The 25,465-nt window shown below is 53.9% G+C and overlaps 1 protein-coding gene across 1 annotated transcript; it reads right to left on the bottom strand.

Annotated features, from left to right (window-relative positions):
• Window positions 1–6,829: 6,829 nt before the first annotated feature.
• Window positions 6,830–25,376, bottom strand: LOC123027101 (N-acetylglucosamine-6-sulfatase-like). Its single transcript, XM_044437519.1, has 13 exons — window positions 25,116–25,376; window positions 20,398–20,457; window positions 19,360–19,563; window positions 18,591–18,656; window positions 17,069–17,167; window positions 15,933–16,097; window positions 14,867–14,949; window positions 14,085–14,203; window positions 13,193–13,296; window positions 12,281–12,382; window positions 11,349–11,459; window positions 8,903–9,010; window positions 6,830–8,319 (listed from the first exon to the last, which is right to left on the bottom strand). Exons 1-13 carry the CDS (start codon window positions 25,263–25,265, stop codon window positions 8,176–8,178), a joined length of 1,515 nt encoding a protein of 504 aa, XP_044293454.1. The 5' UTR covers window positions 25,266–25,376; the 3' UTR covers window positions 6,830–8,175.
• Window positions 25,377–25,465: the final 89 nt, after the last annotated feature.

The following is a 25,465-nucleotide window of genomic DNA, read 5'->3' as shown; positions in this document are numbered from 1 at the left end:
CCGGGCGCAGACACGGCACTCACCATCCAGGGCTTTGGCTGCAGGAGGCTGGGATCAGAAAAGCACTGGAGCCGATCTGCGGAGAGACATAACCCAAGAGGGCTCGGTGGACGCTGCGCCCAGCCAGGGACTCCCCCCAAGCACCTCCCCTGTTGTACTTCGCAGGCCTCGGTGGAGCCCCTCCTCTAAGGCTCGAACCCGTCTTCCGGGTGGGCTCTCAGAGGACAGCCCTGGGGTCAAAGGCACCCTCTATTCAAAGGGCTGCCCAGCCCAAACCCAGATCGAAAGCAAGAATCTTGCAGAAGGAGTACTTGGGGCTAAAAGTTGCCCATCAACCGCGCACACAGAATAGCTCGGCCATAAGCTTTCCTGCTGGCATTTTTAAATGGTGACAACTATTTCCAAACATAGACACCATTATCCAAAGCAGGGATGGGGCACTTTGGGCCTAGGGCCCCTGGTGGGATCAGACTCCAGCCCCCTCCGCTTTCCCTTTCCCCTTCCTACCAACCGTTTGGTTTTTGCACAGTCCCCCCACCCCATGTCTAAATAGCTGAACCCCACGTGCATTGCAGCATCGGGGCGTGCCTGAAGCGCCAGAGCCAGCCAGCCCCTCTGCGCCCGGATGCCGCAACAACTTGCAAGCAACAAAGGCGACGAGGAAAAGGGTGGCCAGCAAGGCACGGCGGCTGAGCAAGCCCCATTTTGGAGCGGCACAGTGGGAACGCCAGCCTGGGAGCGCCTGGGGTTGGCCTGGCAGCTTTATCACGCCCGACCGGGAGCCGAGCTGGGACAGGTTCGAACCCTGTCGGCTGGGGCGGAAGCAGCAGTATGGGCAGGAAACAAGCCGGCGCCAAAAATCAGGGCTGCCCACGGAACAAGGGCAGCGCATGGCCATGAGCAAGACGAAGGTCAAGAACTGGGCGGAGAAACGGAGCAGGAGCAGGAGCAGGGTGCCTGAGGGAGGCCCGCAGGATTCGGGAGCGGCAGCAGGTGGAGGCAACAAGCCAAACACAGTGGGGGTGCAGCAACCTGCGGGCACTGACTCTGTTCCCCAGCACTGGCAGGACCAGCTGTACCCCTGAGCAGCTGGCGGGGACCCTGCCTCTTATGGAACCCCCATCCCAGCTGCTGCCCATCGCGGGAGGCTGAGCTCCCCTGCAGCTAAGGGACTGATCCTGTCAGCACTACAGCAGCCATTCCAGCATTAGCCACCAGATGGAGCCTGGGAGCAGCCCAGCTTCTGACAGCGAGGTCTAATGGTTGGAACACCTTGGCCGGAGTGGCAAAGGGCGTTCGGACTGTGGGGCTTGGGTAGCAGGACTTCCATGGGTGGTGCTTCATGCACGGGGCCGGGCCACCACCCCGAAGGGCCTCCCTGAGCTGTAGTGCAGGGATCTGGCGGGGGGAGTCGCCCCATTCAGAACGCCCCGCCTCCTCCTCCGAGCTCGCCAGGTTCTTTGGAACGCTTTCTGCCATGTTACCAAGGTACGAGTTCTCCGCAGACTCCTGCCTCCTGGGCACAGCAAAGGTCTTGCTCTGCTCTTCACTTGGGGGGACTTCATAGGTATATTGGTCATCTTCCTCCTCCTCCTCCTCCTCTTCAGCATTGCTCGCACGGACCTAAGATGATGCCGGGAGGGAGCCCGGTGATGCCCGGACCTCCTCTGAGGCAGAACATCCTAAATGGGATGCCAAGGGTCTCCGGGGGGGGGGGGGGGAGCCCAGAGCAACTGCCCTGCATGCCAAAAGCTCGACCTTTCAGGCAGAGCTGGCAGGGAAAGACCCTGGTGCCAGGGGATGATGGGGGATGCAAGCAAACCCATCTGGGGAGCGCTGGGGAGACTAGTGCAGAGGATATGGGCTAAAGGGACTGACGGCCTCGCTCGGAAGGAGGCCGCATCCTGTCCTCCGTTCCTGTTGGGCCCTGCAGCACCGGTTTGCATCCTGAGGGTCCCAGGTTCCGCCTCGCCAAGTAGGGCTGGAAGAACATGAGCTGCGGCTGGGCGCTCAGGGAAGTGCTGCTGCCCGCCCGTGTGGGAAACACTGGGCCAGGTGGCACCACAGTAAGGCAGTCCTCCATGGCCCCGCCGGGTCCACTGCCCTGGGCTGCAGCTGTGGGATGGGCGCACGCAGAAGGCCCCCTCTGGGAAAAGGGGCCGGAGCAAAGCCCGGCCCACAGCCCTTTCCTAAGCTGCTGCTCCCCAGCGGACTGGGGCTGATGGGACTTGGTATCAGACAGTTTCAGAGGAGAGCAGCAAGGGGACACCGCCAGGGCTTGCCCCTTTGCTCAGGGCACATGTCCTCTCCTTCTCCCCCGGGAGGGGGTGCAGCCAGGGAAGCCACCTTCTCCCAAGCCTGCCCCCTCCAAAGTTCTGGGACTACACTTCCCAGCACCTGCCCCATGCTAGGAGTGGTTATCCAGCCCCTCTGGAGGACTCCAGGGTGTGGGGAAGACACGGCAGCAGCGAATGCCGGACTCGTGTCTTCCGGATGGTCGGGCACCGGGTACCCCCGCCCCCAAAGCAGGAGGCACGTCCCTGGGAGAAACCAGGGCAGGGTTAGGAGGCCGCGAGGTAGCTGGGAGGCAGCAAGGGGCCCGTGTGCCCCGGGGGCATCGGGGGGGGGCACCAGGGCTAAGGGAACAGGGGGACAAGGAAGGAGGACCAGCGCTGGGGCTGAAGGTCACTCACCGCCAGCCGGGTTATCACTGAAACACACAAAGGGATTCGGTCAGTTGCGACTTGTCCAAGGCAAGTGGGCCGGCCTGGCTTGTGAGCCCCAGAAGCCACTGCACTCCAAGGCTGGGGACATGGGATGCTCTTAGGTGGCATCATTGGCTTGGAACCCAGAATTTCTACCAGGGAAGGCACAGGTGCCTGGTGGCCTGCTCGGTGGCAGTCCTCTATTTGCAATCCGGTCAGGGGAATTCTCTGTGGGCTGCCCCATCCAAGCTTGGCTTTCAGCTGAGAAACAGGAAGAAGGGCGAGCAAAACGGGACCTTGAATGCCTGGACGGGCGTCCGAACAGGTGCACTGATCACCTGCTTACTCACCCTCTGGACCTGAGGCAGGTTGTACTCCTTTAAATAAACAAACAGCCATTTGCATGTATGCAGCCACATCATGCAGATGCAAATGTTATGCAAAGGAATGCCCTCCCACTTTGGTTCCTCTTTAGTGGCCATGCATGAATTCGCTGATAGGCGATTCCCCTCTCTGCTTTCCTTCCCGACAACCCTGTGCTCCTTCCACTTGAGTCCTGGGCCCTTTCTCCTAAACACCACATGTTTGGTGTTGTGCATCAACGTAATTTAGGCTGCTGTAGAGACTTCGACAAAATACATTCAGAGAAGGGGGCTGGTGTATTCCTGAGGGGCCAGCTCCAAGCTGCACCCTGGGTCTGTCTCAGCTCGCAAAGCCCCGAGTAGCTGCTGGGTGTGTTTTAGTCGCTGCCAGGAGGATGGCCTAAGAGGACGTGTTCTTCCCCAACCTGGTGCCCCGTCAGCATGACCTACGTGCTCTGAGCCTTGGGTGAAATTCCTGCCAGCTGCCGGCCAGGATGGATTTTCCCCAGTGGGCTCTGCAAGGCGACCCCCGCCAAGACCATCCCAGCATTTACTCGTATTGCTTACCTGGTCCTCTTGGAGGCACAGGTGGGGCTTGGGACCTTGAAGGAGGATAGAAAGCAAGGACAAATTTGGGGGTTCAGGAGGTGGACTGCCAGCTTTCTATTGCCTTTCCTCTGGGGGCTGGCTGGGGGGGGGGTCTCTTCCCAGGAAAAGAATCAGACAAGTTCCACAGAGTTTCCAGGGAGTCAGACAAGTACAGAGGGTGCCAAAAAATGTAGACACATTTAAGAGATGTTATCTATGTATCACTTTTTGAAGTCAAATTGCATTAGGGTAGCAATGGGAAGTATGACATCCACTGAAAAGAAGGCGGCACTTTGGGAAGAAACGGAATTGGCATGCGCAGTGACGCAAGCGGAGGCGAGTTGGCCGTCATTGGAAGCGTCTGGACGCTGACACTTTGAGCAGCTCTTGCAGTTGCAGAAGTCAGATGTGACTTGTAGAAGTCAGATGTGATGTGATAATCTTTTGTTATCGGGATATATTGAGTATTACGATCTTGATACAGTTTTTCCCTTTCTTAAAATGTGCACACATTCTTTGGCGCCCTCTGTATATGGGTTAGGGATCGGGTTAGGGTTAGGGTTTGGTGGCCTTCCAGGAGTGGCATTCCGTGGGTGCTCCCCAGAACGGGTCTCCAGCCAACCACCCTCCTGCTGAGTACCCCACCAGGGCCGGGATTCGGTGACCTGCTCCCAGGAAACGCGAGCTTTGACTCAGTCGGCGCGGCCTTGCAGCCCCACCGGTCTCTCCTGCACAATCTGCTTGCTAAATCCAGGGAAGGGGCACGCATCCCAACTGCAGGAACAGCTGCAGCTGTTTTCTCCCCGTCTCGTCAGCGCAAAGCCGCTTCCTTGCTGGCATTTGGGTGCAACAAACCACAACTAGCAAACGTGGCTACTCACGGCATCCTATTCTTCCCAAACATGTTCTGCAAAGGAATTGGCAAATTCGAGTGAGAACTAATGCAAAATCCTCCTCTGTAACTCTCTCTCTCTCTCTCTCTCTCTCTCTCTCATTTTTTTCTTAAAATGACGGGTGTGGGCGCTTTGGTTTGGGAAGCAAACAGATGACACCAACGTTTTTTAAAGCATGGGAATATAATACAGAAAATACTGGAATACCTCCATTTGACAACACATACGAGTGTGAAGGTTTCTAAAAATTGAAAAAATGGGATGTGGAAAATGTATTTTTCCAAGCATATGCTTTTATTGGAAAAATTGAACAGCTTTGGGTTATGAAATATTTTCTTTTAAAATACACCAGAGGTGGCTCATATATGGTTACCAAGCTTTTGCTCCCCACAAATGATTTCTAAAAACTATGTAATCATAAGTCTTAGGAAAGAATGGTGACATTTCTGGAAATCATGAAGCCCATCCTCTTTGTAAGATATAGTTATTTCTTCCATTCCTTATTGAAATTATTGTTCTCATTTTACTGATAAATGAGATCAATAATTTAATTTAGGGATCCAACATGAGCATAGAGTCACCCCTGTCCCTCCGTAAGAAAGAAAATGTGCATTCTTTGAAGTGTGCATTTTCTTTCTCTCTCTCAGGTCCTGTGTTTCCACCAGCAGTCAATTCACATTTTTCTAATCTAAAGTCCACATGTTAAAGAAACACTGCAGATTATCTTCCTACTGCAGCCAGATGAGAAGAAAAAGCATGCAAATTATTCCACCCGTTTCTTTCCCAATTTGTAAAGATAACTGAAAATCTCCCTAAAAACAAACACCACTATAGCTTGTTTTTCTGTCTCCTCCCCATGTTCATTTTTTTTTTTTAACAGCAAGGTTTTCCCACGACTCTGAAACATCTGGATAGCCTATACTTTGGAAAGATCCCCTATGCCATGTGGTCTGGGAATGTTTCTCCCTCTCCAGATTCTTCCACAAACACTGAAAATTAGAGCAGAAGGCAGCACACTTACCATCCCGGAGCATCGCTGCCTAGCTGGGTCCCAGGTGCCATGCAAAGGGCGAGAGATGCTTTCCCAGGCCAGGCGCAAATGCCCCTCTGCCCAGGATTTGCATGTGAAGATTTGCATAGCGAAGGTGGGAAGGGATGGGGATCGAGGAGGGTGTGGGATGGTCTTGCACGCCATTGTCATACTGCTCAAACGATCATGGCATTTTCCTGGTATTTAGCCAGCTTTCTGCAACTTGAGCCTCTTACTCCATGTTCTGCAGTCTAGGATGATTGTGAAGAGAGCCTGGCCTTCCTCTTTGTGACAGCCCTTCAAATACTTGCAGTCATCTCTCCCCTCGGTCTTCTCTTCTCCAGGCTCAGCATGCCCAGTTCTTTCAGCCTCTCCTGGGAGGGCTTTGTTTCCAGTCCCGGATCGTCCTTGCTGCCCTCCCCTGAGCTCTTCCCAGCTTGCCTGCACCTTTCTTCAACTGTGGTGCCCAGAACCGGGCACAGGACTCCGGATGAGGCGCAGAGTAAAGGGGAACTAGCACTTCACAGGATTAGGATGTGATGGTCCTATTCACGCAGCCCAAAATAGCATTAGCCGTTTTTTGCAGCTACATCACATGGTTGACTCCTATTCAGCTTGTGATCTACAACACTTCCAAGAACCTTCTTGTTCGCAGTATTGCTGAGCCAAGTGTCTCCCGTCTTGTAACTGCCGTCCCTTTCCTGGGTGTGGGACGTGGCCTTCGTCCCCGTGCGTTCCCTTCTGTTGCTTTCTGCCCAGTGCTCCAGCCCATCGCGATCACTCACCTGCCTTCCGGGGTATTAGCCCTCCCACCCCCTGTTGTGCCACCTGCACACCTGACCAGCATTCCCTGCACCTCTTCAACCAAGACGTTAACACGAGCCGGTGTGGTGTCCCGGTTAGGCACGCAACTGGCACTCAGGCGACCAGGGTTCTTGTCCTCACGTGGCCATGGAGCCAACTGGGTGACTTTGGGCCAGTCAAAGACTCCAGCCCAACCTACCCCACAGGGTTGTTGTTGTGGGGATAAGGCTGGGAGCGGCAAGAGGAGAACAATGTGAGCTGCTTCGAGTTCGGAAGAAAAAGGAGGAAGGCACCCCGGCCCAGATGGACTCCTGCGCGTTCCCCAAACACCATTTCCCCTCTTGGTCTCTTCCTGGAATCAGGCAAAACTTGGGCCTGGGGATTTCCTAAACCAGCCCAAGGGAGAGAAGTAGCATTTCTTGTAGGTAAACAGAGGACACGAGCGCCTTTCTAATAAACAGGTCCTTTATTCAACTTCCTTTCACAGCGTAACAGTGCAAGGGCACAGTTCAGACAACACGTCTGCTGCCGGAGCCTCCATGCACTGGGGACAGTGAACGTAAGAAACATTTCTAAGTGCACAGGAGTTAAAGTCACAGCAGGGCTGTAGCCTCCCTGGTCTCGGCAAGGAAGGGGAGGACTGAACAGTGACGAAGGGTGCAACTGCACAGACCGTGCCCGTGGTGACCCTAAGCCCCGAAACCCAGAGCTTAACGAGCGTCCAGATGAGAGCCACCTCCCCTTCTGCAATTCAGGGGGCTGCTTTCCTCTAGGAGGGGGAAGGGGGCTGGAGGCCCCCAGGACGCCTCATTGCCTGGCAGCCCCAGCCGCCTCCTCTCCCTGTCCCCAAAGGAGGCCTCTTCATGCCTTCTCCGGGGCCCATTTCCCAACCTCGTAGAAGCAGCCAGTCCAGTTCTTTCTGCACCGGCTGCAGGGCTGGTAAAGGGACTGAAGCGCAGATCCCAAGCTCCGAGGGCAGAGCTGTTTCCAGCCTCCAAACTGGGAAATTGAGGGATCCCAGGGCCCCTCAAACGATGTCCAGGGGCCACAGGGTTGCTCTCTACAGGGGGAAGCAAATCCTGCCCACCCCCAAGGCAGAGCAGGGGGGAGAGAACAGTTCGCCCATTGCCACCTGCCCTCTTAAGGCAGCAGGGTGCAGACTTCACACTTGAGGGAACAACTTCGTTCGGGTGATTGTTATTTCCACCGCCACAACCCTGAGTGCCACCAAGGGTGCCCGAGGCAGAAGAAGTGCATTCAGAACCAAAGGGCTCCGGGCCCTGGGACTTGGGTCAGAGGACCAGAACTGAGTGCACAGACCTCCCGGGCAAAAATCAAGCCCTGTTTGGTTACTGCCACTGCGAAACCGAAGGAGTCAAAACTCTTGCCTGACCCCCAGTGGATGCCGGCCTTCTGCCTCCCCTCGCCTGCCTCCGGGTTGGAGTCAGCAGCTTCTTGCTTCCAGGCCAGATCTGCCTCTTACCCCTTTCTGAGTGGCAAAGACCGACTTGCAAAAAGAGGGTGGGAACTTGACGCCTGCCATTCTGACGGGGGTAGGGGGCAGAGACTTGGCTTCCCATCCAGATTTCCCTGCCACTCCTCTGCCAGCAAACTCTCCGGCAAGGTTAGTCAGGGACCAGGGAAAGATCAGGAATGGAAAATCAGCCCCAGACTGGCTTACGGTGGAGAAAAGAGGAACGATGCAACTAGACCGAGAGAGAGAGAGAGAAAGCGAGGAGACCCAGAGCTGGGCTTTCTGAGTTCTTGGCATGGTCAGAGAGGCATCGGGGCCGTCAGAAGTGGCAGCTGACCCCAGCACAGGCCTGGAACTTGATCAGCCTCTGATTCATCTGCTCCAGCAGTGAAGGGTCCACGGACTTGGCCACGTTGAGCAGCTGGTGTGGGTCTGATGTCAGGTTGTAGAATTCCACAAAATTCTGCAAAAGAGAAGCGAGGGGAGAGGTGGAAGCTGGGAAATCCTTAACAACTGATCACAGGAAGCTGAGCTGCAGCCCTTTGGCTGAGGGCGGGATGAAAGGGCTCTCCACCAAGCATCAAGCATCTGCCTCTGGGGACAGAAGGCTGGGCCAGCTGGCCGACTACAAAAGGCACACGTGCAGGGAAAGGGGGGGCATTTCGGAGCATCTGAATTCTGGCAGCTGAAGTGCGAGAGGCCCGCCAGGGCCCAAAATGAGGAGCGCTCCCGGGCCTTCTCCTCCCCTCCCATGACCCCAGCTGGACATGCATCCCTGGCCTCTCCTTCGGGTCAATGCGGGTCAAAGGGCAGGCAAATCAGGCACAACTGCTCCCCGCACAATTACATGCACCACAAAATATGACCAAGAGGTTTTGCCCGGTGCAGCAGCTCTTCTGCAAACGAAATCGGTGTGAGTGGGGCTGTCTTGTTGCAGTGCCCCTCGGTGGCCCACCGCTTCCTGCTCCCAGGCAGGGGAAATGTGCCGGCTTCCCCCACCTGCCTGCATCTGGAGTGGGGAGGGGGCAGAAAGGTGTCCGGCTTACCTGGGTGTCCGCAAATTCACAGTACTGAAAGTCGTGGGGACGCAGCGTGCGCACGCAGGCGTACGTGTTGTTGAAGGCGTCCTCGCAGACGCAGTCGGGGAAGCATTGCTGCCAAAGGCGGAGAGGAAGCGGGAGAAGGGAGCAGCGTCACTTGGGTCGCGCCTCTTACCAAGCCCTGCCCTGAAAGAGCGAACTCTGCCGCTGCCTTCCAACAGGGTGGGGGCCAAGATGGGCCACCGACAAACAACGGGGGCAGAATGCAGAAGGGAATTCAGGAGAAGAAACTGCCCTGGGAAACCTGCTCAAAGAATGTGGAGCGGCTGCTGGGGGGCTGGAGCCGGAACAGGATTGCTCCACGCTGCAAGTTGTTGTTGCGGGTTCCCGTAGGACACAAGCTTCGGCCCCTGATCCCTAAACCCTTCGGAAGCTGGTCTGGGTCAGAAAGAGATTGGATGTGGCCGCTTCCACGCAGCGTTCCAGGCCAAGGGGTTGTTTTATCACGCAACTGGGAGCCGATAACCTTGGCTGGGCCACAGATTGGACCAAGGGTGTGTGGAAAGCGAGAGCGCAAGTTGGTGGCATGGCAGAGGCCCCCGAAATGGCTCCCCTCGGCTCTGGGGCACGTGGGCCGCGGCCCGGGCCTTTATGGAAATGAGGCAAAGGGAGAAAAGAGCCATTTGCCTAGGCAAATGTTAGGCCAGGAAGCCCGAGGGCAAAACTCTCCTCGGTGGAATAACGGGAAACGGGAGGCCGGAGGGTTCCATTCAGGACACTGCAAGTGTGGAACTGTGTTTTCCCTCTGCACGAGGCAGCCTCTTTGCAGAGGGAAACCTTGCTTGTTTGCTTATTAAAAGCATTTCTATGCCATCCCCTATAGGACGTCTCCTACAATACATTATAAGGTGGGAGGCACTGCATTTTCATTGCCCCATTTCGCCATGGTCCTTCCCCCACACCTCACTTTATGTTCACAACAACCCTGCAAGGTCGGTTAGGGTAAGAATAATCCTAGGGCACGGCCATTGGGTGAGCTTCACGGCTGAGCGAAGATTCGAGCCAGGGGCTCCCACCCCGTGGCCTGGCACTTCACCCGCTCCGTGAGAGCGATCCAAAGCTTTCCTCTTGTGTTACGCGCCGCTCACTCGCATCCTAGCAAGGATTGTATTGGCCGAGCGAACACTGGACTCAAAAACTATCTGGATAAATGAGCAGGTCGGGCAACTCGCAGCCCCAACCGCAGAAGGGCCCCCCTTCCCCCAGCCAGTGAGGGGGGCACTGGGTTTGGAGTCGGGCCCTTCGCCCACTTAGCCCAGTAGCGCCGAGAAGGACGAGAAGCGGCTCTGCAGGGTTGCCGGCAGGAACTGTTTGGCCCTCCCTAGGGAGGACGGGCTTTGAAGGTGCTGGCACAGCTCCTCGGCCCTGAACCCTGCACACTTTCAGCCTGAAGAACTTATTTATCGGTTTTAAATTATTGCCTGGATGTTTCCAGGTTTTTATGCACTGTATTGTTATTTATTTGTTGGAAGCCTCTCCGAGGCTTATGCGAATAGAGAATCCCAAATAAATAAATAATAAGAACGGCACCCGGTGTTTCCGCTTGACAGCGCACGTCGCACTACGGCATGCCGAATTCTCCCTGTTTCGTAGCTGCCCTGTTGGCTGCAGGACCCTGTGGGTCACTTCAGCGTAGCCAGAAACAGCCATACAGTGATTGTGCATCCGTGTGCCACTGCCTCCCTTCTTCAGCTGTCTTCTCCCTCTGCTTTCCCATCTCTCCATACCGCTGGGTCCCTCCAGCATCCTTGTTCGGAAGCATGCCTAGGATCTGACACCCTCCACCGAAAAACGACACTCTTATTCCCTAGGGTTGGAGTGCTTGAACCTTCCACTCGGGAGAGAAATGCACCCCAACGTAACACTCTCCGAGGCGATGGGCTACAACTCCACTCATTCCCAGCCAGCATGGCCATGAGCTGGAGGTAAGAGGCCTTGCAGCCCAGCCTGAAGGGCCTGATCCCGCCTAATCTTGGAAGCTAAGCGGGGTCAGGCCGGGTTGAAATCTGGGAGGGTGACTTGAGCCCTGCATTAAGCAGGAGGTTTGACCTGGCAACGTATTGCAAACTACATGATTCTGTGGTATTTGGAAGGACACCAAATTGGTGAAGGCTGCCACGGTCCACTTGAAGGGTTCTGATTCCAGGAGGTGGCGAATGGAGCATGCTGGGAATTGTAGGCTTTTTCCTGCTCCAACATGGATAGACCGAGACTTACACTGATTTCGTCTACCACGATGATGGCGCTCCAAACAAAGCAAAGCTGGGTTGACCTGCCAAAGTTTATCTGGACGGCAAAGTCACGCTTTTCCTGCTGCACAATAGTCCAACATGCCCAGAGTACACCCAGCTGTGGCTGCTGGTGTCCAGATTCCCCAGGCGCAAGCGCTCACCGAGACTCCTGGCCCCAAGGTGGGACACTGGGGGTCCTTGCCCGTGCACCCTTCCCCGGTGTACTCCACCAGGAAATCCGATCGCCAGCCGTCGCGCTGTTCTTTGTTCACCTGGAGCGAAGGAAATGCAGTTCGAGAAGCCGCCTCCCCGGGACACCGCCCCGCCTCTCCGCCACAGCCTCCAGAGCTCCCATGAGACATTTAATCCAGGGCAGAAGGAATCGCACTCTGCTCCAGGAAACTGCAATGGGCACCCACGGGAACGGAGCTGCTCAAAGACCCAGCGCTGCCTCAGCTACTGCCTGCTGCAGCGGCGCATCACAGCAGAAGTTTCCGAGTATGTGGCAGAGAATTCCAGGATGCCCGAGACGGCTGGAGGGCTCTGGCTGGAAATGGGGGCCCTCCGCAGACGGGGCCGGCCCTAATGCCAGCCATCAGGAGCTCCTGGCTGAAGAACACCGGTCATGCTCGTCGGATCTCCCCCGGGGGCAGCTTCCCCTGCGGCAGCTGCAGGCCAACACTGGGGAATATTAATGTGCGCGCTCATTTTGGAGTTCAGCTGCGAGCAGAGGCTAAGCCAACAAGAGCAATCCCAAAAGATTGCTTTTGCACCTCGTTCTAAAGGATGCACTCACTCTCCCTAGGAGGTCCAGCTGAAACCCCCCCGAGAATGGCATCTGCATCCTAAAACGGGCCCAAGAACCCTCTGCAAGGCATGCAGGATTCTTGGAGGTGTTCTGGGCAAAAGGTTCCTAAGGCCAGAAGCTGTTGTCAAAAGAATCCCTGACAGGAATCCCTGACAGGCCAAAATATCTGGGGAGGGGGACCTGACACAGAGTATTACTTCTCTAAGGGTGTCCCAAGAAGTTTTTTTTTTTTTTTTAAATCAGGCTCCCCACAAGTCCGTCCGCGTAGGCAGAGCAGCTCATTACCAACAGGGGCAAGAAAGACTGGCCATCCATGGGGCTCTGAGACATGTTGAGTCCTGCGATGTCCAGGAAGGTTGGTCCCAGATCGATATTGAGGACGGGCTCCTGAGAAGGGGGCAGAGCGCAGGAGCATTAGCAAAGCGGACCAGAGCAACCATCGTGCGCATGGCTTCTCCTAATGACCAGACAAAACTAAAGGCCCTCCCACAATGTCGGAAAGAAGTGCTGTAACCTAGCAGTCTCCCTGACATTACTTTAATTGAATGTTGATTCTCCGGGTAGTTCCAGACAGGCACCGTGGTCTGGTCAAACCATGGGCTGTTTGTGTGCACATCTGAACCCTAAAGCTGCCCGCTCCTCCCACTTCTTCTTCCTGAAAAATTCCAGTTCCTAAGTTATTGTCATGATGAGAAAACCTACAGTTCTAACCGCAGATACATGCGTTTTGCTGCATCTTTTCTGTGCCTGTTTCGTAGATTGTCAGGCACCATCCATTCTGCTTTGAAACCAGGAAAGTCCACACTGAATTTGCTGTGATTAACATAATTTTGGCTGGTATGTGCTATTTTATGCAGCTTTCTTAGCTCAGCATACAATCAATGAGCACAGAGCAGAAAGAATGAGCATAACTCGAGAGGCAGAAGAAAGATCAGAGGTGTATAGACTGAGACTTCGTTTTTAAAAGGGGCTTATATATTTGCGGCACCTGGTGTATTTTCATATGGCTAAATTTGTGTGCAGTTCCGGACAGTAAAAAACAGTCCAAAAGTCCACAGAATCCAAGCAACTGAAGATGATGGTGGTTCGTGGGTTGAATGGACAGAAATCCAAAGTAATTTGCATCAGGCCTGGATTTTGTGACATCTCTAGACCCCCAGGGTGTTCCTAATGCAGAAGGAAAATTCAAGCACCTACCAGGTAAGTCTGATTTGGTTTGATGCCTGGTCCCCGCACTAGCAGTGGCACCCGGATGTCAAACTCATACAGCTGCCGCTTGTCAATGGGCAGCGAAAACTGACCTGGGTGAGCAAAAAATAAAATAAAATAAATAAAATAAAATAAAAAAATATAGTTGCTGCTGTAAATTTTCAGGTCCAAAAGGAAACAGACCTTAACTACAAAAGTTATCTCCTGAAGCTCTGGAAACTCCTGCCTTCACCTGCCTTTTTCCTCCTCCCTCCCAACCCCTCTTCTTTTGTGCCATGTCTTTTGGATTACAATTCAGTGGGTAAGGTCTGTTCTGTTATTGATTTTTGCAAACTACCCCGAGCCTTTGTGGCTAGAGAGCCAAGTAAAAATGATGGTTGCCCAGCCATTTTACCTTATTCCGTTGCTTATGCTGGCTTGATAGACTTATTGTTATCGTCCCTCCATTTTATTGTTCTACTGGCTCATTGTTTTGTTTTTATGGCATGGTGCTTGTAATTTTGAGTTCTTATGCCTGTATGTTGCCTTGGAATCTACTGAAGGAAAGGCTAGGAAAGGGCAAATTAAACAAGGATTTGTTTGAGATTTTAATCTCCCCCTCCCTCTAGGAACCTCAGGGCAACATATATGCTCCATGTTATCTTTCGCTAGAACTCCACAATCCACCAACTGCCGTCTGGCCTACGAGAAGTATATCTGGAGTCAGATTCGGTGGCTACTGTGAACATCAGAAGAAGCCGACTGAACTACCTGGCTGAAGCACGTCCCGCCAGCTGCCCTGTGGAACAGGCAGGGGGAAAGGCCTCCCCCAAACCCTCTTCCACTCGGCTGGCCCCGGCCCCGCAGCCTCCTGACGGCAGGTGGCGTCCGACAGCCTCACCTGTGTGGTAACCATGATCTGACGTGTAGAACACATACGTGCTGCCCAGCAGGTCGAGCGCCTTCAGTTCATCCAGCACCTTCTCCACCATGTCGTCCACAGAAAGCAGCGTCTGCCACCTGCAAGCAGAGGTGGGTGGCGGGAGGAGCGAAAATGGGATACTGAACCTGTTTCGGCCTGGAGGCCAACATTCACTTCTGGGAGGAAGTGGAATGCGAAAGAGGGTGGCACTGAAGGCAAAGCAGGCACGGCCAAAATACAGAAAATGCCAGTATCGTTTGACTTACAGCTCTTACTGCCAGTCGCTAAGTCTTAGGGGAGGCATTTATTTATTTATTTATTTGGGAGTCTTGTAAGCCAGTCCTTCAAGGGGGGGGGGGGAGGGACTGGGCACCCACAAAAGCTAGAGAGCCACTGACAGTCAGGAAAAGAGGGCGGAGCTAGGAGAAGGGGGTGTGTTCACCCGGAGAACCCCAGATTGCATGCCGGGGCTGGACTTGGCTGGCAGGAATAAAGTCTTGCATCCTGAGCTGCCTGCTTTGAATTTCTTCCAATCCCAGTTTTTCCCCACTCAGGAAAGTTGGTGCCCACTCAAGATTTTGGGTCAGCCCTGTAGAGAAAAGACATGCTACATCTCAACCCGGTTGCTTCCATGGGCTTCTTCCGTCCTTCCCAATTACTTCTGCTAAAAAGAGGCCACAAACTTTTTCTGGCCCTTGGCTAGGAAGCTGCTCCGGAAAAATGGCTCAGACAAGCCCCGCTGGGCTGAGGTGCCGTCTTACCGGGCCTTGAACACGTTGTCCAGGAACTGAATGGACGTGTTGGACATGGGCGTCTTCGCTTGCCTCAACAGCCAGTGCTTGTCCTGCCAAAGGAAGAGCCACAGTCCACCGCGGGGAAGGACAACACTCCGTGGAATCCGCCCCACTCGCGTTCGCGGCCTTCCTCTCGCACCCGGCCTCGCGGAAAGCGGGCTGAGCCCGGAGGGGGTCCGTGAGCTCCCGCGGACTGCAGGCTGCGCAGCCACAGTGGTGGCCTGATTTCTCTTTGGATCCTCGCTGTGGCGCATTCCCTTGCCTTTAGGAAAAGGTGGTGTGAAGCGTTGCCAAAATGTACACTAAAAATGGGACAGTCTGATTACTCTGGAAGATGTGTGCCATTGCAGATGTACAGCCACCTTTCCCCGAGATCCTGCAGGGGCTGATGGGAGTTGTGCTTCCAACACATCTGGGAGGCGTTCTTTTGACGACAGCTCTGGAAACTTAGAAGGCATTTTGAGGACCACCTCCAGGGGGGCTCAAGGGACGCCTGGAAGAATGTGGGGCCCGTGCAGTCAGCCTTCTTCCCCCTGGTGCCCCTCAGATGCATTCTTACACCTCCCAGCATTGGCTGGTGGATAGTGGGTGTTGTAGTCCAATGCATTCTGAAGGCAGCAAGTTTGGGAAGGCTGCTTTACAGAGAGGGGTGAGGATTCCTTTTTGGCCCAAAGGCCAAATTCAGTGTTGGAAGAGTTCTCAGCAGCCACTTTCCAGCAGAAGGAAGGGCTAACCACCAGCATATTTTCATGTTTAGCTTTAGAGGGGCCTTAAGGGACACGTCAGCTTTTTAGAATGGGTAAAAACCTCTGCCAAGCCTGAGAGAAAGGGGGTAAGGGCAGGAGAAGGTGTGTGGCCACGTGAGGAACCCCCAGAAGGCACACCTGCGCCAAAGGGCATAACTAACCTTTTGCGGTACACCTGGAAAACAGTGAGGAATCCGTGCAGAGGCTGGGAGAGCAGAGCAACATGCCCCCAGGTGGGCGCTCTCCTGTCTACACCTGGTCACCTTAGATCTTGGGCACTCACTCACCTTCCCGTGGACGTTGAAGCTCCCATCGCGTGGCGCTGTTATGGTGCGGTAGGCCGACTTGTAGTGAGGGGCCGCGGTCCACGGGGAGTGGGCGGCAGGAGGGGACAGCACGATGAGGAAGGGTGTGCGAGAGAACTTTTGCAGGAATGCCAGGCTCCGGTTGGTCTGCAGCAAGGAGAAGGGCGTGTGGGGAGAGGCACAGAGATGCTGCTCGGGAGAGATGGGAAAGCAGCTCCACCACGTGGCAGGGAACGAGAGGGACCGCATGCACGGGGGGGGGGCGAGGGCGGGGGCGGGCTCAGGCTCCTATTTTGGGCTTTCGGAAAAGAAATAACAGAACAATTCATATTCACACCTGGACTCTCCTCCTAAGTCCTACTGATTTGGATGGTGTCAGCTTGCAAAGCAAGCTGCATGGGATTTTATGTTTCCAGTTCATGATTCAGTTCTAGTTTCCAGTGTGGGCAGAAGGATGTGTTTCTTTCTTCCAGATGAATAATAATAGCAAGAAATATTTCAAGCATTCCATAGAACTGTGTGTGAACAGGTGAGTCACCCCCATTTTCCACGGCGTTTAAAGCTTCCACTGCGTTCTCTTGCACTCTCTTTCCCCTGAAATCCTCCTCTTACAGCAACCTTCTCCAGCCCTTCAGGCTGGATTGGACTATCCTTTCCAGCATTCCCAGTTGGCATACTCAAGGGCTGTGTTGGTTAAGGATGCTGGGAGTTGTAGGCAAACACGCAGAGGCTGACAAAGGCTGTCTGCACAGAATGGCTGGGGAAAGGGCCAGGAGGGGTGCGGAAGCCAAGGTGAAGGTCTCTGGTTGCTTTGGAAGTTCTCTCCCAAATGGTGGAAGATGTGAGCGCCAGAGAGCAATGTGGGGGAATTAAAAGAATCCCCTTAAAATCCTTCCCTTAAAGGAAGACCTGAATGACAGAGACTCTCCTTCCCCTGACAGACAGAAGACCAAGCCAATGAGAAACAGCCGTGTATTCAAGCTAACTGGCTATACAAAAGGAAAACAAACTTGAGAAGGTAAAAGGAGATTTCCTTCAGGGCATCAAAGGGGTCTCGCTACTTGGGAGTGCACAGAGGTGGCTGGCTCAGCGGGAAGGGAGACGAGGTGGGCACTCACAATGAGGTCGGTGAGATAGTCCTCTTCGTACAGCGCCCCGTGTTTCTCCTCGCGCCCGTTGGCCGAAAGGGTGTAATTGTAATACTTGGAATTCCCCACCTGGAAAGAGTGTGGAGAACGAGGCTTCATTTTAGACCCAGCACAGATGCTCTGAGCGGCCTGGATCATGACTCTGAGGGCCAACCTGAGACAGGTTGGTGCCTTAATGGGCTTCCTACCGAAGAACCTTTGGTTCAGGTGCAAAGCTTCCCAGTTCAGTCCACGGCACGAGCAACTCGAAGGACTGGGCAGGAGCGGTGGGGAAGGCGTCCTCCTCCATCCGTGGCCCCAGAGACACATTGTGGGAACAAAGACCAGCGAGGCTTTTGGCCTGATCCTGCACAGCACTTCTTACACTCAAAGAGGACAACTGTGTCCCACGTGGAGCGATATTCCAGTGGAACTTGACTGCTTTTCTTTCAAATCCAGCTTTTCCCATTTTTGCACTCCCTCCAGGTTCTCAAAATACATAGCTGCATTTTCCCTCTCTAGAAAGCCCATGTGAAGCAGGCCCTGCGAACTATCATCTGTCAGCCGAAGACTGCACAAGGGTCCCCGTGGCAAATGCAGGCGCGGAGCGGGCATTTCCATGCCGTGGCTCGGCACCCTACAGGAGCTGGCAACCAGTTGCCTTCGGGCTACAGCACTCCTCCTCACCCCTGACCATTAGCCCCTTTGGCTGGGGCTGATGAGAGTTGGAATCTAACACTTGGAGGGGCAGGGTTTGCCCATGGGTCTCAATGGATCACCCAGTCCATTGTGGGCTTAGAAAAAGGGGAGAAAAGCAACCATGCAGGAGTTTTGGAATTCTCGCAGTCTTTTCTCCACGTTAGCATACTGCAAAGGCCAAAAGTGATGCTTCTTTTTGTTTGCAAATCTCATGACCCTGATACTTGCCCAAAGGCCTTCTCCAACTGGAGCTGGGGGTCAGACTAGATGGCCCGGGAGACCCCTTCTGACTCGCACTGTTTCTCTGTCTCAGCAACTGTACTCTGCTCCAAAGTCACATAACTGGAAGATTCCAAAGTAGCCAATGAAATAACAGCTGGTTGATAAAATCTGGGAGACTACGGCTGCATGAACCTAATCAGCAAGTGCAGCAAGCAAAAAATCCGAATTTCCAGAAAGCAATAATTACACCACACTTTCTGTTTATTTCCTGCGCTGAAGCTCCTCAGACATGCGATCAAATTCCAATCAAGTACAATTTTCTCTGGGTAATGCCCAAAATAACGGAATCATGCATTCACTGTTTATATTCTCTCTAACTTGTATTTTCATTCATTTCATGTAGGTATTCAGCTCTAATTTACGGTAGAGGTTTCACAAACTTATCAGCAGAAAATTATACTGAATGAATTTCTTTGTGTGCTTAGTGATCTTGTTCTCTTGTCATGTATGTTGTTTCTGTTACATTTTACTTTTCCGAACTCGATCGCCAAACAAAATCCCATGGCGGGGGGTGGGGGGGTCATGCACTCACCAGGCCTAGCCAGTAGGTCCAGCCCATGGGGACGTGCTGAACGCCGCCTGCCTTGGGGTCTCCATACTGTGAAAGAGGCAGAAAGCTGGTTAAGCGCTACAAGCTCACGTGGGATCGGAAGAGCAGGGCCAGAACGCAGGTCCCCGGTCTCGGTTGTACCTCCCAACGCAGAGGGGGCCAGTAGAGACGGCGGCACCCCGTCCTGCCCCAGCTGCCCTCGCCTCGCCCCAGCCACCCCACAGCAGAGATCCTTGAGCCCATGTTCGCTAGTGCATTTGTTTATACGGTTTACTGTGATTCTGTAATTTGACCTCACTTGCAAGCCACTGTGGTAGGAGTTGTAGCCTGAAAGGTGGCATATCAGTTCCTGTAAGTAAATATCTGGCCAACTGCCTGCACTTATTTGATGTATATCCCTACTGCCTTTCCACCAAGAAAATGGCAGTGCAGACAGACAGCAAGAATAAAAACCGCATTTGAAGTAAGCAATTGATTAAAACAATCCTAAAGCAGAGGCGTTAAAAGCACGGCGACAACAGAGCGGCACCAAAGCGACCTGCTGACAAGCCAAAAGCCTTCTGAAATTATTCACCTCTGCCTGCTGGCAGGAGGACGCTGCGGGAGAGGGCTCCTAGGTGGCAAGGTCTGGATCCTGGGAGCAACCACAAAGAAGGCCTCGCCACCTACTGTTTCTGAAGGGGGCGGTACTGGAAGACACGCCTCTTAAATCTGGGCAGGAAGAAGGATGCATCTCAGGCAGGTTCCTTACCTGGTTGAGATACTTGCCGGCAAAGAAAGTCTGGTAGCCTTGCTTCTGCAGGTAAACTGGGAAGGTGTAGGGCTCCTGAAACTTCTGCCAGGCAGGGCTGCTGCAGTTCCCCTCCAAGGAGTTGTTTCTCACCAGGTGGTTGTGAGGGTAACTCCCGGTGAGGATGCTACTGCGGCTCGGGCAGCACAAAGGAGTGACTGCAAACTGAGGGAAGGCGGAGACGGGTCAGTGCTGAGCCCTTCCTTCCCTTCCACACAGCATTGCTTTCTCCACACCCCAAGTGTCTCCCCAGAACCAACACGGCTGTCATAGGCAAAACCATTGCCCTTCCACCACGTCCCATTACCCCCAGCTGGTACAGCCAATGGCTGGGGATGATGGAAGTTGTAGTCCAACAATATTTGGAAGGTTTTCTCACCCCTAGCCTCAAGACTGAGCCTTTTAGTTTGGAGAGGTGAAAAAAAAGGAACAGAAAACAAGCTTACTGGTTAGGAAAGGATGTTCAGCACAGAGAGAAGGGAAAGGAGGCATTTTTCTGTCTCTCATAAAATGTGGGGTCAGCCAATAAAGCCAATTTGGAACATGGCTCAGGGAAAAAAGAACTTCTTATCAATGGCACATAACAGCCAGGAGGATCCTGGACAAGTTAGGCCAGAAGTAAATTACACTCGGTTCAATAAAGGATGCTCCCATCTAAGTCCCCAAAGAATTGTGGCTGAGCTTAGGAAATCCACAGTAATGGTTTCCAGAGGAAGTTGAATTAGCTTGCAGCAGCAAAAACCGCAAAGAATTTTGTGGCATCTTAAAGATAAAGATAGGGCCCAATCCAATGCACGTTTACACGGAAAGACTCAAGTTGCTCCTTGCATCCATGGATGCTGTAGAACCCTTCCCCCCTCCTGGCCATTTCAGGGCCTCCTGCCAAGCAAATGCAGCTCCACCTTCTGTGATGGATTACGCTGCGTGAGGATTAGGGAGTGTATGACACGGAAGGGCCTGTATCCTCTCCCCAGAAAGTGGACTTATGGGGATACTCACTGCGTTGGCAAAGGATGCCCCTGCCTGGCCAATCAGCAGCTGCGTCTTCTTCATCGGGGTCTGAAAGTGGAGAAACATCCCTGAGAATGAGGCTAGCCGAAGGAGGGCCTTCCAAGTCTGCCGTCATTGGCAGAGACACTGCTGGGAGCGATGTACAGCTGGTGGATTCCCCCTTCCACACGCACCCTGCTATGCCACTGCCCCCCGGCCCCCCGTGGGCCACTTCGTGCTGCCCAGGTAAGGAATCCTGGCCTCTCCCGGGACGAAGAGTGGACTCGACCGTTCCCAGCTGCGGTTCCTGGCACCAGTGGAGCCCCTGACACACACACACACACACACACACACACACACACACAAACGTGTCCAAACAGTTATCTCCAGTCTGAGGGTCACCTAGGCACTGTTCGCCTGGGGGAACACCCAAGGCTTGCGCCTCCAGAGGAGCTGATGGCTCCGTGATCCAGCCTGGATAGCCCAGGAAGGCCTGCGGGGGGATGTTCTGCACCCCAAAGGAGGAGGTCGAGGTGGGGAAGGGCTCCAGACTTCAGGAATGCCTCACTCCAATTATGCATAATTAAAGCATAGATGTCCATAATAAATGCACTATGCTGTCTAGCCAATTCAACTTAATGCACTGGCTGAGGGCTTAAATCCACTGAAGTCTCTTTGTCCCTCAGCCAGAAACTCCAAACTGCCGTCTTTCTCAATTAAGTCCCAATCACAGCCTATCCCTTGACAAACAGGTCACGACCCTGGACTGAACCGCTGCCATTTTCATTTTCTCCTCCTTTGAAGAGGAGGGATAAAAGCAGAGAAAGAAGGGGTGGAACAGTGGCATACATACCATCAAAAACATAACAAAGGGGTACAATCTTGCAAATGTATGGCTGTGAAAGCTGGACCAGAAGGAAGGCTGAGCGCCAAAGGATTGAGGCCTTTGAATTGTGGTGCTGGAGGAGATTCCTGCGAGTCCCTTGGACTGCAAGGCGATCAAACCGGTCAGTCCTAGAGGAGATCAACCCTGACTGCTCCTTAGAAGGCCAGATCCTGAAGATGAAGCTCAAATACTTTGGCCACCTAATGAGAAGGAAGGACTCACTGGAGAAGAGCCTAATGCTGGGAACAATTGATGGCAAAAGAAGGAGGGGACGGCAGAGGATGAGGTGGCTGGATGGGGTCACTGGGGCAGTTGGTGTGAGCTTGGGTGGACTCTGGGGGATGCTGGAGGGCAGGAAGGCCTGGAGGAAGGTTGTCCATGGGGCTGCGATGGGTCGGACACGACTTTGCAATTAACAACAATCTTGCAAATTGGTTTGGAAGAAGCTGACCACCCCTTTTCTTAAGTCTGCTGGTCCACAGAAGCTCCTAGAGCTTTACTCGAGTTGCCACTAAAGACCACCAAGGGAGGGGTGACTAACGAGTCTGGGGGGTTCTGGGACTCTTCTCATTGGCCCAAGCCGTTCTCAGGATTGAAGCCATGTCGCCCGATGCTTGCGCACAATACAGATCATCTCATTATTTAAGATCCATTGGGTGGGCTTTGCACATGTGGCCCAGGATGTGGTCCGAGCAGCTACCACATCTGGCAGGGCCCTTTCCCCCAGCTGTGGAACTCTCTTCTGGCAGAGATTTCGCTGTCTCCATGCTGCTTTCATTGATCAAAGACTTAAGATTTTTCTTCAGGCTTGCGGGTGCAGGAGTGTGTGTGTGTGTGCGTGTGTGTGCGCGCGCACGCTTTTTGACCAGCAGACTGTGTTGATGGTTATCTTGTAATTCACTATATATGTGGGATTTTAATGCTGGTCATGGTTTTAATGCTGGTTAAGAGATACGTTGTGTTTTGTTAGCTGCTTGGGCCCTTTGTGAAAAAGAGCAAGATAGAAATGAGAGAAAGAGCACTGTTCTACTCCAGATAAGAGAGAAGAGGGTTCCATGGGCAGCCGTCAGAGAATAACCTGGTCAGCCGTCTCTCGGTCACAAGAAAGCCTGGCTCTCATGCGGCTTCCCTCTGAGGAAGGCTCGATGGAGGCTGATTTCGACCCACAGTGCGTCGTCATCAGATGGCCCACGCTGGGGCCGGGAGGCGCACTCACGGCCCTTCTGACGCAGTTGCTCAAATGTTGCCAAGGGAACTCTGCAAGGCCATCTGGCCTGGCTGCCTCGCCACCAGAATTATTCAAAATATACAAGAACTGAAAGAAAGCCGCTCAGGGACTCAAACGGGGCTGTTTAATTCCCTGCTCGAAAACTGTTTGAATACTTTGTGAAACCCCAAGAGACATAGGACCAGCGCGCGATTTGTGGATTAATTCCATGAAGAGCAGTGCAGTATAATGGTTTGCGTGTTGGGCCAGGATGCAGGAGCTCTGGGTGCTGGTTCCCACTCAGCCACGATGCTCTCTGGGAGACTTTGGGCCAACCGCTGACTTTGGGCCAACCTACCTCACAGGGTTGTTGTAAGGATAAAAGAAATGGGGAATGGGGCATGCAAGCTAACTTAGGTTCACTGCAGGAAAAAGGTGAGCTGTAAATATTATAAATAAAAATTGTAATTTGTCCTGAGGTGTTTGTAGTGGATGGGTTAGAAAAGCTTTTAATTAATATAATAAATCAACGGAGCTGCCAGTTAGTACTTCTAGGCCTTGCTGGTTCAGCTGAGGTGGGGTCTCCTGACCCCCATCCCCAAATGTCCCAACAGAGCTGCTTAGAGAGGGGCCTTGCTTATTCTGCCTGCCCACCCTTGTAGGTTTCCAGTCTGTCTTGTGCTTGTGACTGCTGTTGATGCTATTTCTGAAAATTTAAATTGCTTTGCAAGTTTCACGTAAGAAGCCATGTCACAAATAATAAGCAGATGAGGGAGATGCCAAAAAGAACAAGCGCAAGAAGAAAGCCGAGCTTTTATAGGCTGAACCTGCTCCTTCCATGCATCCTTCCTGTGTGTGGAGAAGACCATCAGGGCAAGTCAGCGGGAAGTCTTCAATATATCGGGCATGCACTGAAGCTGAAAGAAACCTAAATGTTCTGGGAATGGAGGCGTGGAGGGAAGCAGCTGTTCCGGTTGGGAAATACCAGCAGAATATTGAAATGACCTCAGGCCATTCTGAGGTCAGTGTGATCCAGTAAACTTTGCACACGAAATTTGCTTGACCCATACCTCAGAATCTCGTGGGGTGCTTGCAGCAACACTTACTATAGCGGGAAACAGTTCCTCATTTATTTGTTCTGCCCCCGTGCTGCCGCCAAGGCAAGCCGATCCTTCCCCTTCTGCAGAGATCAGAAGGCACCCTGGTCTCCTTATGCAAGTGCCTTTGGTGCGTCACCTTATGGGACTACGGTTCTCTCTGCGGGTCAGTGACAGTCCCCGGATTGGGCACTCTTGACACAAAGAACCCTTAGGTTATGGGGTGACACAGGAATGGAATAAATGAATAAATAAGTATTCTGGACCCAAGGTTAACCAACCCTTTAGCTCAGGGGCAGGCAGACTTCAGTCTTGCAGAATCTACTTTGGGGGTTTCTCCCTAGAACCCCAACAAGCCACTGACAACGTCCTGTTGTGAAACGTCTCAGGTTTAAAGAATTCTGGGCAGCGATACCAATCAGGGCTCAGCACAAAAGCCCAGCCTTGGCCACCCCAAGCTTTCTTCATTTCAGCAATATAATTTGGTGAGGGGGGACGATGCCATTTTGTGGCTGGAGTAGTCAAACAGCAGGGAGCCAAACACCTTCCATGATTTTTTGCATATTGCATGGAACACTGTCCACCTTCTACCCAACTAATGCTCAGCCACCCTGGGTTAATTAACCCACAGATCTTTACAGCACATGTCTGGAACCATTTTGGACAAGCTGCCTTATCTCCACAGTTCAGTGTCCTCCCAGAAGGGCAGATTCCCCCAATTTCACCCTTATTCTTTCACCACAGAAGCTGAGAAGCCACCATTTCCAGCCCCCTTGTGCAACCATCCTGGCTTGAATTCCTGTAGGATGTAATTCTTTAATTATCTGCATTTCCACTTAAAGGAAAATCCCACCGAGTTGGGTGAGAGGCACTCCCCGGCACGTGGGCATGACTGGATCGCAGCCGACGTGTCCTTTGCTCTGCTGCGAAGTTACATCCTCCAGTCCTTGGGGCGAGGAAGCCACGCTCCCGGCGCAGCTGCATCGCGCTGCTGTCACCTTTAGACCCCTCAGCCCGAAGTCCTCCCGCGCAACGCGCGCTGCAGGGTGGCGCCTAGCGCTTGCTCTGCGCCGCCACGTCTGTCTCGCTGCCCCCACGAATATGGCAACCCTTAACAGCACTTCTGCGATTCACCGTGTTGCGAGTGGCGTGCAGCCAGGGGTGGACTCGGCGCCAAAATCCAGGGGCTCAGCCCCCCACCCCCGATCACCCAGGGAGAAAACTCCATTTTCTCCTCGGAGCGCAAACTGCCAAACAGCACCTACTCACAGAGGTAGAGCTGCCTGGGCGGGGGGGGGGGGGTTGTTTCAAACGGTTTTTCCGCGCGGCGCTCAGAATCCCAGACGGGGCCTCAACCCGGGGGGGGGGGGTGGGGGGGGGGGGGGGGGGGGCTTGTTTCAAACGGTTTTGCAGCGCTGCCATCTGGATCCGAGGAGTGGTTGCAAAGCACGCGGTGGGGCTGAGGGTGAGGCGCGGCGTAAGAGACACGGGGTCCCGCCCCACAGCAGAGCGCCCCGGCTGCCCGCACCCCGCTTACCATGCCCCCGAGCGCCACGTCCTGGTCGTCCGCCAGGATCAGGATTATGTTGCTCCTGCCCCTGCCGCCCGCCGCGGCGTCCGCTCGCCCCTCGGCCAGCAGCACGAGCAGAGCCCACCAGAGGGCCCTGGGGTGCCGGGAGCCCCCCATGGGAAGCCTCCGAGCCGCCGCCGCCGCCGCCACTCCCCCTCGGCCAGCCGCTCAGCGCGGCCACCAGCGGCTTGCAGCTCCGGGGAGGAAGCCGTGCAGACTCTCAGGAAGTTCAACTTTCCGTGTGTCATATGATGCCCTTGCAAACTCCACCTGCTCGCTCCGGGGCGCTGCCCACCCGCGGATAGCGAGGCCGCCTG

Source organism: Varanus komodoensis, unplaced genomic scaffold, assembly GCF_004798865.1.
Source record: "Varanus komodoensis strain SLA01 unplaced genomic scaffold, ASM479886v1 scaffold30, whole genome shotgun sequence".
Taxonomy (NCBI): Eukaryota; Metazoa; Chordata; class Lepidosauria; order Squamata; family Varanidae; genus Varanus; species Varanus komodoensis.
Note: the sequence above shows the minus strand (reverse complement) of the source record. Positions and strands in the feature narration are given on the sequence as shown.

Coding starts and splice junctions, on each gene's coding strand:
- LOC123027101 (XM_044437519.1), bottom strand. CDS start 25,265: ATGGGGGGCTCCCGGCACCCCAGGGCCCTCTGGTGGGCTCTGCTCGTG. Junction 20,458..25,115: donor ACGTGGCGCTCGGGGGCATG/GTAAGCGGGGTG, acceptor CTCCACTTTCAG/ACCCCGATGAAGAAGACGCA. Junction 14,204..14,866: donor GACAACGTGTTCAAGGCCCG/GTAAGACGGCAC, acceptor CTCTGCTTGCAG/GTGGCAGACGCTGCTTTCTG.